The following is a 14,553-nucleotide window of genomic DNA, read 5'->3' as shown; positions in this document are numbered from 1 at the left end:
GGCGACATTTTTCTTCTTCTGAGTAACAAAAAACAATTGAGAAACACTGTGCCTAAGCAAATCGACGTGTTGATTTTTACTTTTCCCGTTTGTATGAATGTACTGTGCAAGGGCGGTATATGGGCGCATTTAATCATGATGCCCTTTCATGTCCACGCAATGGAAACACGTTTGTCCACACACGAATACCAGACTGGCTACGACCATGATGAAAAAGATGAAACCGCAGCATTGTCGTATTTTTATCCACACCGCTTCTTTTCCTGCTTCTTCTACAGCAAAGCGACATGAACTCCTTCCTGTGGACAGTGAAGCGCGCGCCCCCCCAGCCGCCTTCCTACCTGTACGGTACCATCCACGTGCCTTACACGCGAGTGTGGGACTTCATCCCGGACATCTCCAAGCGGGCTTTCCGCAACAGCCACAACGTTTTCTTTGAGCTGGACTTAACCGACCCGCTCACCGTCTCCAAGCTGACCAGCTGCCAGCTACTTCCCCAAGGGGAGAACCTCCAAACGCTGCTACCTCGAGACTTGTACCGCCGCCTCAAACGCCACCTGGACTACGTCAAGCACATGATGCCGTACTGGATGACGGCGGACCAACGCGGGCGAGGGCTCTATGCCGATTACCTGTTCAACGCCATCGCGGGGAACTGGGAGAGGAAGAGGCCGGTTTGGGTGATGCTGATGGTTAACTCGCTGACAGAGTGGGATGTGAGGTCCAGGGGCACGCCGGTGCTGGACTTGTTTTTGGCGCAGGAGGCCGAGAGGATGGGAAAAACGACAGGGGCGGTGGAGCGGGTGGAGGAGCAGTGTCACCCTCTCAATGGCCTCAACTTTTCTCAGGTAAGGAGAACAGCTTTGACTTTTATCTTTTTTTTATTTTTGTTTCCCCGTCAAGGATGATTTGTTTTTTTTTTTTTTTTGCTTGCAAATATCTTGGCAAACAGAAGACATAGACAGTCTGCACATCTGGCAGCAATGTAACGTGGCAAATTCCATTGAACATCATCCGAGACATATACTGTATCTCTCTCAGATCGGGTTGGCGGTTGTCAGCCTCTAGAAATGTCATTTTATTAATCTTAGGCCATTTTGAGGGCTTTCCCATCCACCAAAAAAACAAAACAAAACAGTAATTTTGGAACTCTGTTCATCTGATGAACATTCAACATATAAACCACATGACCCTGAAAAATCACATCCGAGAAATCTTTGAAAATTTAGTCCACGAAGCCAGTTGCACTAAAATATCTGAAATTTGGTAGGCTGGATTATCATAAGTAGATCCACAAAAAAAAGTCTCAAGAACATATGCTTCAACGGTCAACGTCATTTTGGCACTTTCCAGAAGTCCTTCAAAGACAATTTTTTCCAATCTGAACATTAACTACACAAGCTGGGCAAAATTAATCGCGAAAAATTTCGCACCAAACCTTTGTAATATCATGCTGGACCTTTAGGGGGCATGACAAGCTACACACAAGCCAAGCAACACGAGCGCCACCATGAAATTCAGCGCCTGGGTGCCTTTCCCGAAGAAACGTGGGAGAAGAAAACATTCAAAAGGGAAAACGTGATTAAAACATTTGTGTAGGTGACAGTTTTACGGTGATGGATCGCCCCTGTGTGTGTGTGTGTGTGTGTGTGTGTGTGTGTGTGTGTGTGTCCACAAAGCCAATGCGCTCAGGGTGACCAATGACCAATGTCAGCACGGGACAGATCGGACGAGGTGAGAAGAGCGAGCGCAATGCTCTCGTTTCCATTAAAGCAGACACACTCTCTGGCTTTTGCCTCGCGGGGACTTGTGATGAACAACTCCAAAGATGACTGGAACAAACTCAAAACGCCATAAACACAACACGAGTCTTTAATGACTTGTTTTGGGATGAACAAATTTAGGAAAGGTGCATTGAATTAAATAGGGAGCAACGCTAATCCTAAAGTATTCCTCTCGTGGGAGGTCCCCATAAAAATCAGCAATGAGCCTTGACAAGATGAGGAAGACGCTGCGCTGAAATTTATGCTCTCCTTTGCTCTTTGATGTCGACGGAGAAGAAATATCTCAGTCGTGCAAGACTGCCAGCCCGACATGTGTTGTGCATGCGCGCCATGTCCCCACACACACACACACACACACACACACACACAAGCAAAATCTCCATTTCATGCACAACTGAATATGTAGGAGGCCTTAGCCTCCACGTGATAGGTCAAAGGGGGGCCCGGGGGCTAATTCTGGAAACAAACGCGCTGTGAGCATTTTCGCTTTCATTAGAAGCTCCTAACGACGCTGTCACAGAGGCGCTATATATATATGCATCCCCCGACGTGCCGGAAAGCTCTGCGGCTCCCTAATAAGCTGAGTCGTCTTGTTTGAAGATGCACTCCCTAAATTTAGAATTGTACTAACCCATCCATCCGTATAAAGTGAAACTTCAACGTATCTGACTAATCGGAGGAAGGGCTTGTTCGTTATTGCCAATTCATCAAAGTAGTTTTTTCTACCCCTTTAAATAGCCAATACAGTACAAAATAATTTATTTTTCATTAAATAAAAAGCTTGAAACCGTTTGAAAGTTGATTGACCGTTACTTTGGATTGACCGTTACAGTTGTTTGTCTGGGGACCAGTCCAGGGTGTACAACCCCACCTGTTGCCAACAGCCTGTGGTGTAGAAAGATGGATGGAAGGAAAATAAACTGCAGTAAAAGTTTCAAAACTAATGGGAAGACTTTTGAGTTGGTGGGAATTTACCTGTCTAACCGGAGAGAGCCTTCCAAGTTCCACTCCATGAAAATGACCCCCGATTCGGAAGCATAGAATTGTCCAAATCTTTGGAAGGATTAAGATTTCAAAGGAGCCAAACCCTGATTTTCTTTTGAAATAACACATTGAGGAGCACATCTCGATACATTTGTCAAAACACAGAGTGATATTTCACCGGTTGACAGGCTTTGCTAATTACATCTTCAAAACAACATTATTTTAAGGACATTCGAGGCAAGGTTGGATTCACACCCGAACAGGGTAGACATGTGCATGTAGGGATCGAATCGATGCTAACGTAGCTGTTCTGTATCCCGTTTGGTACCTTTTTGCGCCTGGAAAGTGGGACTCTCGATCTCTGCCAAATGTTTTAGTGCCAGGGAACATTTTGTTGATGTTTCCCTTAGCCTCCAATCTTGCTTCCAAATATGTATGAACCAGCCCAGCTGACATGGAAACTATTATTGTCAATTATAACAATTTGTGATTTAATCTGAACACTATGGTTGATTGGCTCCGTGTACGCTTGACTGTAGGAGCGGCGAGGTCAGAGGGATACGTAGACGATGGATGTGAAGGCGGGTGGGTGGGAACCCGAGAGAAGTCAAGTGAGATGGAGAGCGACTGGGCTTGTGTGGTCAACTGCCTCAGCTAATCTGAAACATGAGCCACGTTAAAAAGGGAAATCCGTGTTGGGAAGGCTTCCAAACCCTGCCGGCCAACATGCTATTTGTTCCCAATAAAGGCAGCTTACAATATCCTGTAGCTGACTTTTGCGAGAGGCTCTTTACAAACAAGAGAGGTGATCATTCATCATTGGGAAGCACCCGGCCTGGGTTCTGACACTGCAGAGACCGCTGAAGGGCCGGTGAGCTCAGAGGAAGTCGTTTCTTCTCTGCAGCCTTGTTGGTAGTGGCGCTAGCGCTAATAGCAGCGAGTCATCGGTGCATCAAAGCGGTCAGTGTGCTCTAATGACAGCTGCGGTTTTGCACGGGACGTCTCCACGGGCCCCAGAGATCACAGTGAGGTGTGGCTGTCTCATCACGCAGGAGCGACTTCATAGAATGTGGAAACAATGGCCCCGGTCACGGCGCATGCTTCTTGTCTAGTTGCCTTGACGCAGATGTAGCTTGACAGTCGGGTTCTGCGGTCAGCTGTGAAGCCGGATGCTTAATATGCGCGGCACTCGGGTCTTGGCTTGTTAAAGGGTGCAAACTGCAAAACCGCAAAATTTCATCTTTGAAGTACCTCACGCGGTCGGCTCCATTACATACGCGGCAGAGCGCAATGCGCAGCGAGGAGATCCACCAGCGTCGAGCCACGTGGAAGCCATACAAGTCAAAACGAAAATCAGTGCACCCTTGCGCATTCGTCCTACAGCTTAATTACCTTGCATGATTGGGAAGAGGGCGGCCCGGTAGTCCAGTGGTTAGCACGTCGGCTTCACAGTGCAGAGGTACCGGGTTCAATTCCAGCTCCGGCCTCCCTGTGTGGAGTTTGCATGTTCTCCCCGGGCCTGCGTGGGTTTTCTCCGGGTGCTCCGGTTTCCTCCCACATTCCAAAAACATGCGTGGCAGGCTGATTGAACACTCTAAATTGTCCCTAGGTGTGAGTGTGAGTACGAATGGTTGTTCGTTTCTGTGTGTCCTGCGATTGGCTGGCAACCGATTCAGGGTGTCCCCCGCCTACTGCCCGAAGACAGCTGGGATAGGCTCCAGCACCCCCCGCGACCCTAGTGAGGATCAAGCGGCTCGGAAGATGAATGAATGAATGAATGATTGAGAAGAGCTGTTTGAAACAACTCAAAAGGCGGAAAAACAGCAGCTCTCGGAAAGTAGGTTAGTGGACAATCTGCAGAGGCGTGCTGGAGCCTATCCCAGCTGTTTTGGGGTAGGGTAGTAGGCGGGGTACACCCTGAACTGGTTGCCAGCCAATCGCAGGGCACACATAGACGAACAACCATCCATGCTCACAATCACACCTCGGGACAATTAAGAGTGTTCTGTTAACCTCCCACGCATGTTTTTGGAATATGGGAGGAAACCGGAATACCCAGAGAAAACCCACGCAGGCCAGGGGAGAACATGTAAACCCCACACAGGAAGCCCGAAGCCGGAATCAAACTCTGCACCTCTGCACTGTGAGGTCGATGCACTAACCACTGGACCACCGGGCCGCTGGATAGTTATAGAGAGATGGAAAAAGAATCACCGCCAAGATCATCTTGGTGAATTTTAGGCTTTTCTGGTGGCGACATCTCAAAGCAGACATTCCAAAGGCCACTGCACATTGTTGGGTTCCACGGATGCAGACAGACCAAGGAGGAAACAAAGGCCTACTTGGACTTTGCAAATGCTCATTGGGGCTCCCATGACACCAACTTTAAATTGTTTGGCCACAACAATGTATCCCGACTGTCGAACTTCAGGCTTTGAGGGTGTTTTTCCGGTCACAGGAAACGGCATCAAGAAAAAAAAAGGATAGGTCAAGATTCTCCAGATTGGGCGGTCTGCAGAGAAACATATCCTTGGTCATTAGTAGACTCTTTAGTAGGACATAAAACCCCCTAAAATAGCAAAAGTGGAATATAAAAGCCCAATGATGTCTGTTCCATTTCCGATCCAGAAAAAAAAGAGACCGGAGAGAGAGAGAGAGAGACATTTTTCCATCAAGAATTCCAGTGAACTCTAGCATGGCAACAACCTGTCCATCGGCCGCAGATCGGTCTATTGCTGTTCATTTGAATAGCGACCGCTGTTCCAATGTGGCGGCCATGTTGGCGGGGGCAACTTCCCGTCAAAGGCAATGTATGGACATGAATTTCAATAGTAACTTGCTCATTTTTCTGCTGATTTTCAACGCGTACCCCAGTAGTAATTGCACCGCATTGGACGCAACCTCATGCAGCACAAGGTACCAGCATTCTCAGAATTTTTTTTCTCCTATTTTTAAAAGACACACAGATATGCAACAAAACAGCTCAGGTATCTCCTGGGTGGCGCCAGCCTGTGGGCGTCCTAGCAAATAAACACCCTTATTTATTATTTTCCTTGGTTCACGGTGCAAGCTGAGCCAACCGAGCCGTGTCAAAGGAAAAAAAAAAGCATCATATCTGTGGCGCCTGACTCCTGGGTAGGGGGTTCAGGGGTCACGTGAGAGGCAGCATGGGAGTCGGAGGGGCAGCGGAGCGCTAAGGAGACTGGCAGTCTGCCGGGGTCAGTCTGGGCAGCGGAGCACGGCGGCCAACCTTTGAGCAAGTTTTAACACCAGTTGGGACTTGAAAGGTGTGGCTAATGCTTTTTTTTTGGTGGATGCGCCATTACCGTGAAGGAGGGGACAGCAGGAGGTGTCATCCTGCTGCTAAGATGGAGCTTTCATAGCTTCAGCGGAGCGTCCACTTCCATCAGTGAACCAGATCCATTTTAAAAAGCGGTTCTCAAACTGAGGAGTCGGTCTCTTGGGGGTTCAGACATCTGTTACTTGGGGTCCGCGAAAATTAATCGATTGTGGTTATGAATGATTTCTTTTCTCCCATGGGCAGTTTCGATAAATATAATTTTGATGTCTTCGTACCGCGGAAGGAAGCCGGAGCCGACGGACCTGTCATCAGATTGTTTGTACCTAATGAAGCATCAGATGAATCAGGCCCACAGAGGAGAAAAAAAAGGGATTCCGTGTCTGAACTTTTGCTGCTTCGTCTCCTCGCTCCATCAATCTCTCCGACATGTCCCGAGGCTGCCGTTGTCCCGCTGCTCACCCACTGCTCGTGTGCACGAGCAAAGTGAGGGGATGACAGAGGAGGAGATTCGATTTAAAGGGTGCGGGTTGACGTGTATCCTCTCTTTAGACGGGACGTCTGAGGGTGTTTCGCATCCAAGCTGCAATTACCTGCGCAAATATGTGGAAAAACTGCAAGGCAGCACATATCAACCCCGATCATCCGCTCGAATCGGCAGACAGACGGCAGTCCCACTGTTGCACAAATGACTTAATAGGCCCCCTTAATGACCAAATAGCCCGCTGCCATCCAGAAGCACTTAGACAATTACATGCTGGCCTGGCTGGCTGTGAGATGGAGATGCAGAGAAAACAAAGGATGCATGCAAGACAGCGGGGATAAATCACCTTGTTTTTACATCAATTGCAGGAAAACATGAGATTAAAGAAGAAAAAACAATGAAGGCGGACAGGAAAAAAAATCAGTGCGCCTTCAAGAAATAGTCCATTTACAGTTTTCAGTGATAGGGGAAAAACAAGTCATTCATCAAAAGTTGAAAGAGCTCAATAGAGCAATTATGGCAAAAATGACGTCTGTTATTCCGTTAGCATCTCATATCTGAGAGAAGTGGCAGGAAAACAGGCCAAAAAGCATAATGTCAAGAGGCTACACAGTCGCAGACTGAGTGCTTTAAACAAATGCGAGCATGTCAAAATAAGTTTCACACATCCGGTTTTCACCTTTTTACCAACCATGCCCGTCACGTTCTGTTGGTCTGTCACGTTTCTTGCATTGCGTCAAGGCTTTTTTGCCGGGCAGCTGTGTAACATATTGGCGGCTCCGACACACTCAAATTAGCTCCAGAATTGGCATCAGTGAGCTCATACTAAAAGCACAATAAATGTTTCATATTAGTTTCCTGTCAACAGCAAACTCATGAAATAATTTCTTGTACCAAAACACAGCATACACAAAGAGGTCGTAATTCATATCTATACTACGCATCTCCCTCTGCCTCCCTCTCAGGTTGTTTTTTCATGTTCACCCCATTTTACTACGATTCAACTTCACCTCGTTTTACTCTCATGGGGTTTTCTCATCCTCGGCAAATTTTCTCACAGTTTAAAAATCTCGACAGGCATCCAACACCAACCGCGGCCTGTCACGTTTCTGTCTCACATCCATCTAGTTCTGTCAGAGGTGACGTGAAAAAAAAGCATGCCGTGGCCACCGGGAACGTTGTGTCAACAGAGCCTATCCTACAAAATATGATTTTACATTTTTCCCAATTTCATTTCCATTCAAAAAAGAAAAAAAAAAGAAAATCCTGTCCTGAATTCTAGTGGGAGCGGAGCGGCTCTTTTTTGTTGCTGCAAAGGCCTTGAATTTCCCTTGGGATTAATAAATAACGATCCATCATTGTACACTGTATTTCTGCTTTTCCCATCACGGTGACACACCGGCGATGAGAGGTTCTTTAGGGATGGGAGGCCAGGTAGTTTTCCAGAAGGGCTGAATGAGGTTAATCTCAGGTTGTCTGGGCCACGGGCTGATTGATCACAGACTGGAATGTGTTGTGACTGATTTCCTCCGAGAGCCACTTGGCCCCTTTGGAATGTTGTTGTCTTCTGGGATGTCAGTGTTTTATAACTTTAGTGGTTCGCGTTTAGTTTAAGCAGGGATAGCACCTTTGATGTGCACGTGTAGTTGCGATGAGCAGCCGCATATTCACCAGTTAAATGTGGGTATTGTTTTGGGTTTTTTTTCTTACAATGCGACAGACGATACAGCGGATCCTCGGTGCGTGAACAATTTGGTGGTTGAACTGACTGGAAATAGAGCTAAAATAGTCTCATGACAAGATGTGTGTGTTTTTTTTTTTTTTGATTGATTCCTAAAAGGACGGGAGTTGTACAGCGAAGATGCATGGAGTACAGTGTGAGGTCATTCTGACTAACATTGAGCCCGCCTCTTACTTCGGTATTCTTCTATATTCAATCAGTTGTGTGCCATTTTTAAGGGTACTGGTTTAAGATGGGCGGCCCGGTAGTCCAGTGGTTAGCACGTCGGCTTCACAGTGCAGAGGTACCGGGTTCAATTCCAGCTCCGGCCTCCCTGTGTGGAGTTTGCATGTTCTCCCCGGACCTATGTGGGTTTTCTCCGGGTACTCCGGTTTCCTCCCACATTCCAAAAACAAACAAACACATGCATGGCAGGCTGATTGAACACTCTAAATTCAAAGAGCATTGGCGGGAGTGCTCTTGATTGGTTTAGGTCCTATCTAGCTGACAGGACCTTTTGTGTCAGCCTTGGCTGCTCTGAATCACGCACTGCTCCCCTGTCATGTGGTGTTCCACAGGGCTTCAATTCTGTTCTCGCTGTATCTGCTCCCATTGGGTTCCATCTTAAGGAAACATGGTATTCCTTTCCACTGCTATGCAGATGACTGCCAGATCTATGTCCCACTGAGCAAGAAAGACACCTTCTCATTAAGGCCACTCCTATCCTGTCTGGAAGAAATCAAAACCTGGATGGCACAAAATTTCTTGAAGTTCAACGAAAAGAAGACAGAGGTGATATTGTTTGGCCCCAGTGGACCTTGTACATTCCATCCTGTAGACTTGGGCCCCCTATCTCCTTATCTGAAATCAACGGTCTCAAACTTGGGACTTAAACTGGACAGTGATTTCAAACTCGATCGGCAAATTGGTGCCGTTGTTAAATCCAGCTTCTTTCACCTTAGACAGCTGGCCAAAATAAAACCTCTCCTCTCACATGAACACTTTGAGACAGTAATTCATGCCTTTGTCACATCCCGGCTCGATTACTGCAACGCCCTGTACTTTGGAGTCAGCCAGTCCTCCATCAAGCGCCTTCAGCTGGTACAGAATGCCGCTGCTCGCCTCTTGACTGGTACTCGTAAGAGGGAGCATATAACTCCTACTTTGGCATCCCTTCACTAGCTCCCCATTCATTTTAGAATTATTTTTAAGATCCTCCTCTTTGTTTTCAAATCTCTGAATAATCTCGCGCCACCTTACCTCTCTGAGCTCATACGCCCCTACACCCCTGCCCGGCGCCTCAGGTCTGTGGACCAGTCTTTGCTAGACGTACCAAGAACTAAACTGAGGCTCAGAGGGGATCGAGCCTTTTCTGTTGCTGGTCCATCTCTCTGGAATGACCTCCCACTGAACATTCGGCAAGCCTCCTCGCTGCCCATCTTTAAAGCCCTCCTCAAAACTCACTTGTATTCTTTGGCGTTTGACTCAGCATGACTTAGATTTGCTATTGGTTTTACTGCTTGGTGCTTTCTACCGCCTTATTACTTATTACTTATTACTGATTCGTCTTACTGTTTATTGTATATGTTAAATCGCTCCATGTACAGCACTTTGTATGCAGCGATGGCTGTTTGAAAGTGCTCTATAAATACTGTTGACTTGACTTGACTTAAATTCTCCCTAGGTGTGAGTGTGAGCGTGATTGGTTGTTCGTCTCTGTGTGCCCTGCGATTGGCTGGCAACCGATTCAGGGTGTCCCCTGCCTACTGCCCGGAGACAGCTGGGATAGGCTCCAGCACCCCCCGCGACCCTAGTGAGGATCAAGCGGTTCGGAAGATGAATGAATGAATGAATGTTTTAAGATGAATTTAAAATGATAAAAGTGTGTTGGCGTTTTAGTTTGGTGTTTGTTTACAATTGAAGGCAATTATGAACATTTTACGTAGGGTGGGGGGGCAATTATCTGATGACGGTTCTGGTAAATTTCTATTGTAGTCTAAGTCTCAAATATCCAAAAAAACATGTTCCTGTCAACTAGCATGACAATTTGCTTGGACATGGGGAAAAGGAATGAGAACTTCTAACAAAACATTAAATGTGAAATTGTGAGTTTGGCGTGCTATTTCGCATTTATCTTGGGCGTTTAAAATTGGACAGCGGCCTGCACCGCTCCCAAGTCAGGGTGCATACGAACCAGGCGGACCATAAAAGATTTCCAGTAAGCCTGGGTATGCAACTTTCCATGTCGGACACTTGTTGGTCTCACATGAACTCAGCCTCTCTCGCTCACTCACTCACACACTGACCAGCAGTCATAAATACTGTCGGTGCCACAAGAGAGCAAGTGTGTGTGTGTGTGTGTGAGCGCGCGCATGTGAGCCAGGCTTGTCGAGGATTAAGTGGAATTAGCGGAGCCCTCTCACTGAACCCACTTCTAATGTGACCCACACATCTCTTGTGCCCCATTTCACCCCGTCCGCATGATACACAAGCCAGCGGAGCACTTCGGCGTCGCCTTGCTCACCTCTCCACGTCATTTGCACTCGCTCCTTGCATTATTTTTAGCCACTTGGAGAAATAGCTCAGGAATTAGAACCTGTATTGTCGGAATTTAGTTGGACTTGGGAATGTGGGAATGAAAAAGGGCTTTTTCATTAGTTGGAACTATCAGGCCGTGATTTGAAAGGGCGACGGCTTCAAAACTCATCAATCGATCGGTGGACACGCTACAGTGGTACAATTTTCATAAACATAGGATCACTTGAACCAAGCAGACTGAATTGTCATCACTAAGAGTTTATGCATCACAAAATTACAGAAATTTAATGAATGCAAACATGCTAAAGAAATGAACTGAATCTTTTTTTCTTGGATCGCCTTCAGACCAAAATTTGCTTTGAATTGGGGGAAAAAAATAATGAAAAAAAATAAATATATATAAATATATACATTTAAAAAAATTTTTAAATATATTTTTATATCTAATGTAATAATTGGCCGCTGTCCAATTTTAAACGGCCAAGATAAATGCGAAATAGCACGCAAAAAAAAATATATATATATATATATATTATTGAAAGGGCATTTTGGAGTCTCGTTGACTTTGCCTCTACCGTCATGCTTATTAAATGCTTGTTCTGCCGAAAATGTACTCCCGTATTTTGTGCTTGGCTCATAAAAGCTCATTCTGGAAAATTTTATTCAGAAATTTCCTTCAGTCTTTCCCCTAGTGCAAGAGTGACAACCAGCATATTGTTTTAAACCCCCTCCCCGCAAAAAAGGGGGCGGGGGCGTGGGGGGCATTCCATTGTCCAGACATTTATTGTCACTATTTAGACTCTGAATTAACTCAGCATGTCTGTTTATGGAACGGAGGAAACCAGAGTCAGAGACTGTTTTCTGGTATGTGTCACATGTGTAGCTGTTTTTCTATTCGCATCGCGACATTGAAGGGGGCGTGTCGCACTGGGCGCCATTCAAGCTTGGACCGCCACTTGCCTGACTTCTCAGAGAAATCACAAGCCTCTAAACTGGCCGTGAGTGTGAATGCTTGTTTGTCCATCTGTGCCCCGAAGAAGATGAGGAAGAAGCGTTTTTGCAGAAACATCAGGTACCGTTACACCTCAGTTGATGTCCTACCGGGTTTCACTAGGAGGCAGATGACACCTGAGAGAGAGCAACCAACAGCGTCCGGGGTGGAAGGGGGGGTGGGGGGGGGGGGGGGGCTTCTTAAAACACTGCGGGTCAGTGAGATTCATGGGGAAAAAACAAAATAATGATCCAAACCAGAAGTGGGCTGCCTGTGCGGGACGTGCGGCCTCACATTTACATCAACCTTCATTAAAATCCGTCTGACCCCGCCGGTTAACGAACGTGTTTTACGACGCTTTGCCAAGTGGCCGCTCCGAGAGAAGGCGGGTGAGAACGTTTCGAATGCTGCTTCGGCCTTTGAAATTCCCAGGGACTTTTTCTGAGCCTGATTGACTGAAGGGGGGGGGGGGGCAGTTTCCTTGATCATTGGCCTCCCAATGACCCCCCTCCATTTTTCCCTCTGCCTTTGGCTAAACCCACAGTAGCCCCCTTAACTCACCCTCCCAAGCAGCTCAACGTGCAACGACACCGACCTGAGCCAATTAATCTGTGCAGATGACGTTTAAAAGGATAAGCAGCTGGGAAGACATTTTTCGAGTGAGATATTTGACGAAAAGGGATAACCGGATCAGGATCATGAACGAGAAGTTGACTGATTGACTGAACATTGTTGAATTCCTCTCCAGCTTACATTTCTGATTCGATAATGCAAAGAAACTTGGGTTAGCTTGCGTTTGACGTGCAACCTGGTCAATCCTTACCACGGGAGGATTATTACATGTTATTACTTGTACACCACAAATTGATAGATAACTAGTTTCTCAACGTGATTTATTCCACATGACAATTTGACATTTTGGTACAGATCTTAGCTGGTCGACACATGTGATTTGCTTTCGCGGGCCACATAAATTGACCTGGCAGGCCAGATCTGGCCCCCGGCCCTCGAGTTTGACACATGTTGTAAAGGAAATACGGATTTGTTTTATGACGGAGGCGACGTACTGAAACTGAAATGTCGATGTGCTGTCAGTCTAAAATCGTAGTTAGCGCTAACTTTATCAATAAAATGTATTATTATTATTGTTATTATAACCTATGCTAACGCAGTAGCTAAGTCACTTTTTGACTTTAAAACAATCAAATTTTTAAAAAAAGTGTTTCGTGACGCGTGAGCACGTACTGTATTCTAACGGCGCTGCACAAACGAGTTCATTGTTCACTTTTCTTAAACAGAGTCATAAACGAGGACCCCGTGTAATGTATATTCCGCCAAAGAAAAATCACAGCGTGGCCTCAGGGCGTTCTCATTGCCCCCCCCCCCCCCCCGTTTTATTTAAGGCCCTCTTCCTCCTTTTCCGGCGCGGCTTATATCACGCTCAATTTCACCTGTCAGTTGGCGGGGCGGCTTTTCCAGCACTGGAACAGTTTAGACGTAATATCGCACACATGGCGCAGTTAGGTAGAGCGCAAATGAGACGAGGAATCAAATGCACTTAGTAAGTCGTCTCTGTTTTCCGGCGGAGGACGGCGAGAGGAAGAAGATGAGAAAGAGGAGACGGTGGACCATGAGATTCTTAGTGGGTGGCTCATCTCTCATCTTCCCGGCGGACTACGTCAGTGACCCTCAAGCTTTTTTCGTCCCGTGGACGGCTTTCGCATGGAGTTATTTCTTCGCAAACCAGTTCAAAGTTGGTTGTTTTCTTTTGTGGCCTTGTACCAAATTATCCACAGCTCAGCACTGCTCTGCCAGTGGTTGGATGTGAATTTAGTAAATGGATCTGGAGTGGCGCAAATACCAACATTTTTTTTAACTGCGTTCTATGGATCAGTACTCATCTGCTAACTTGAGAGAAAGACAAAACATTGAAATAAAATACATCGTACTCAGCAGCGGAGATATCAAATCCAGTTCCAGAATGTAAAAAAGAAAGCTTGTCAAAGTTTGGCATTAGCCACAGGTGCTTCTCGTTTGCCTGCCAGTTGAGTAGAAGCGCCTTTGGCTAAAGCTAAACTGCGACAGGTTGTTTTTACTTTCTGGACTTGGATTTGACACCTCTATTCATCAGAGATGTTGATGATTAAAATTTATCGAGACAAAAAACTACAGACTTGTTTTGCCAGTCGAACGTCGCTTGCTCTTAATAACCAATCGAAGGAAACAAAATGCGGACAGTTTGGTGGGGCGGCTTAGCTAACTGACCCCGTGAGGCTAATATGAAATCGGAGTCCTTAAAAGAAAGCACTACCATTGCTAATATCGAGTGTGTTTTTTCGTTTGGACAACTCGAAGTACTGAAAATTGAATTGACAGGCTTCTACCTTTTGTCTGTTTCTTGGACGGGTTGGGCCTGTTAAGCCAATTTTCTTGCTCTGTACGCTTGTGCGTGTGCAGAGACAAAAATCTATTCGGTGTTCATTGTTCATCCGCCAGCACTAGTGATTCTGAAGGCCGTGGGTTGATTAGATTGACAGGGCAGATTATTCGGGTTGAAATCGAACTGGATGAAAAATCCGCATAGATGAACTGGAAGCGGTGGAGCCAAGAGAAACACGTAACGCATGACACGTAATGCAAAGAATCCACTCTTGGCAATAAAGGGATACCATTTCATGTACCTTGGCTCACAGGCTTAATTTGTTCCGTGAATTACTACACATACTGCAGTAATCGTGTTGTTGGATGTGCGCC

The 14,553-nt window shown here is 46.3% G+C and overlaps 1 protein-coding gene across 1 annotated transcript in view; it reads left to right on the top strand.

Annotated features, from left to right (window-relative positions):
- Window positions 1-14,553, top strand: part of trabd2b (TraB domain containing 2B) — a 60,392-nt gene that overhangs the window by 3,209 nt on the left and 42,630 nt on the right. Inside the window, exon 2 of the mRNA XM_052074793.1 lies at window positions 279-848. Within this exon, the coding sequence (XP_051930753.1) occupies window positions 279-848 (570 nt within the window). The remainder of the gene's footprint in view (window positions 1-278; window positions 849-14,553) is intronic.

The sequence above is a fragment of the Hippocampus zosterae genome, chromosome 8 (assembly GCF_025434085.1).
Source record: "Hippocampus zosterae strain Florida chromosome 8, ASM2543408v3, whole genome shotgun sequence".
NCBI lineage: Eukaryota > Metazoa > Chordata > Actinopteri > Syngnathiformes > Syngnathidae > Hippocampus > Hippocampus zosterae.
Note: the sequence above shows the minus strand (reverse complement) of the source record. Positions and strands in the feature narration are given on the sequence as shown.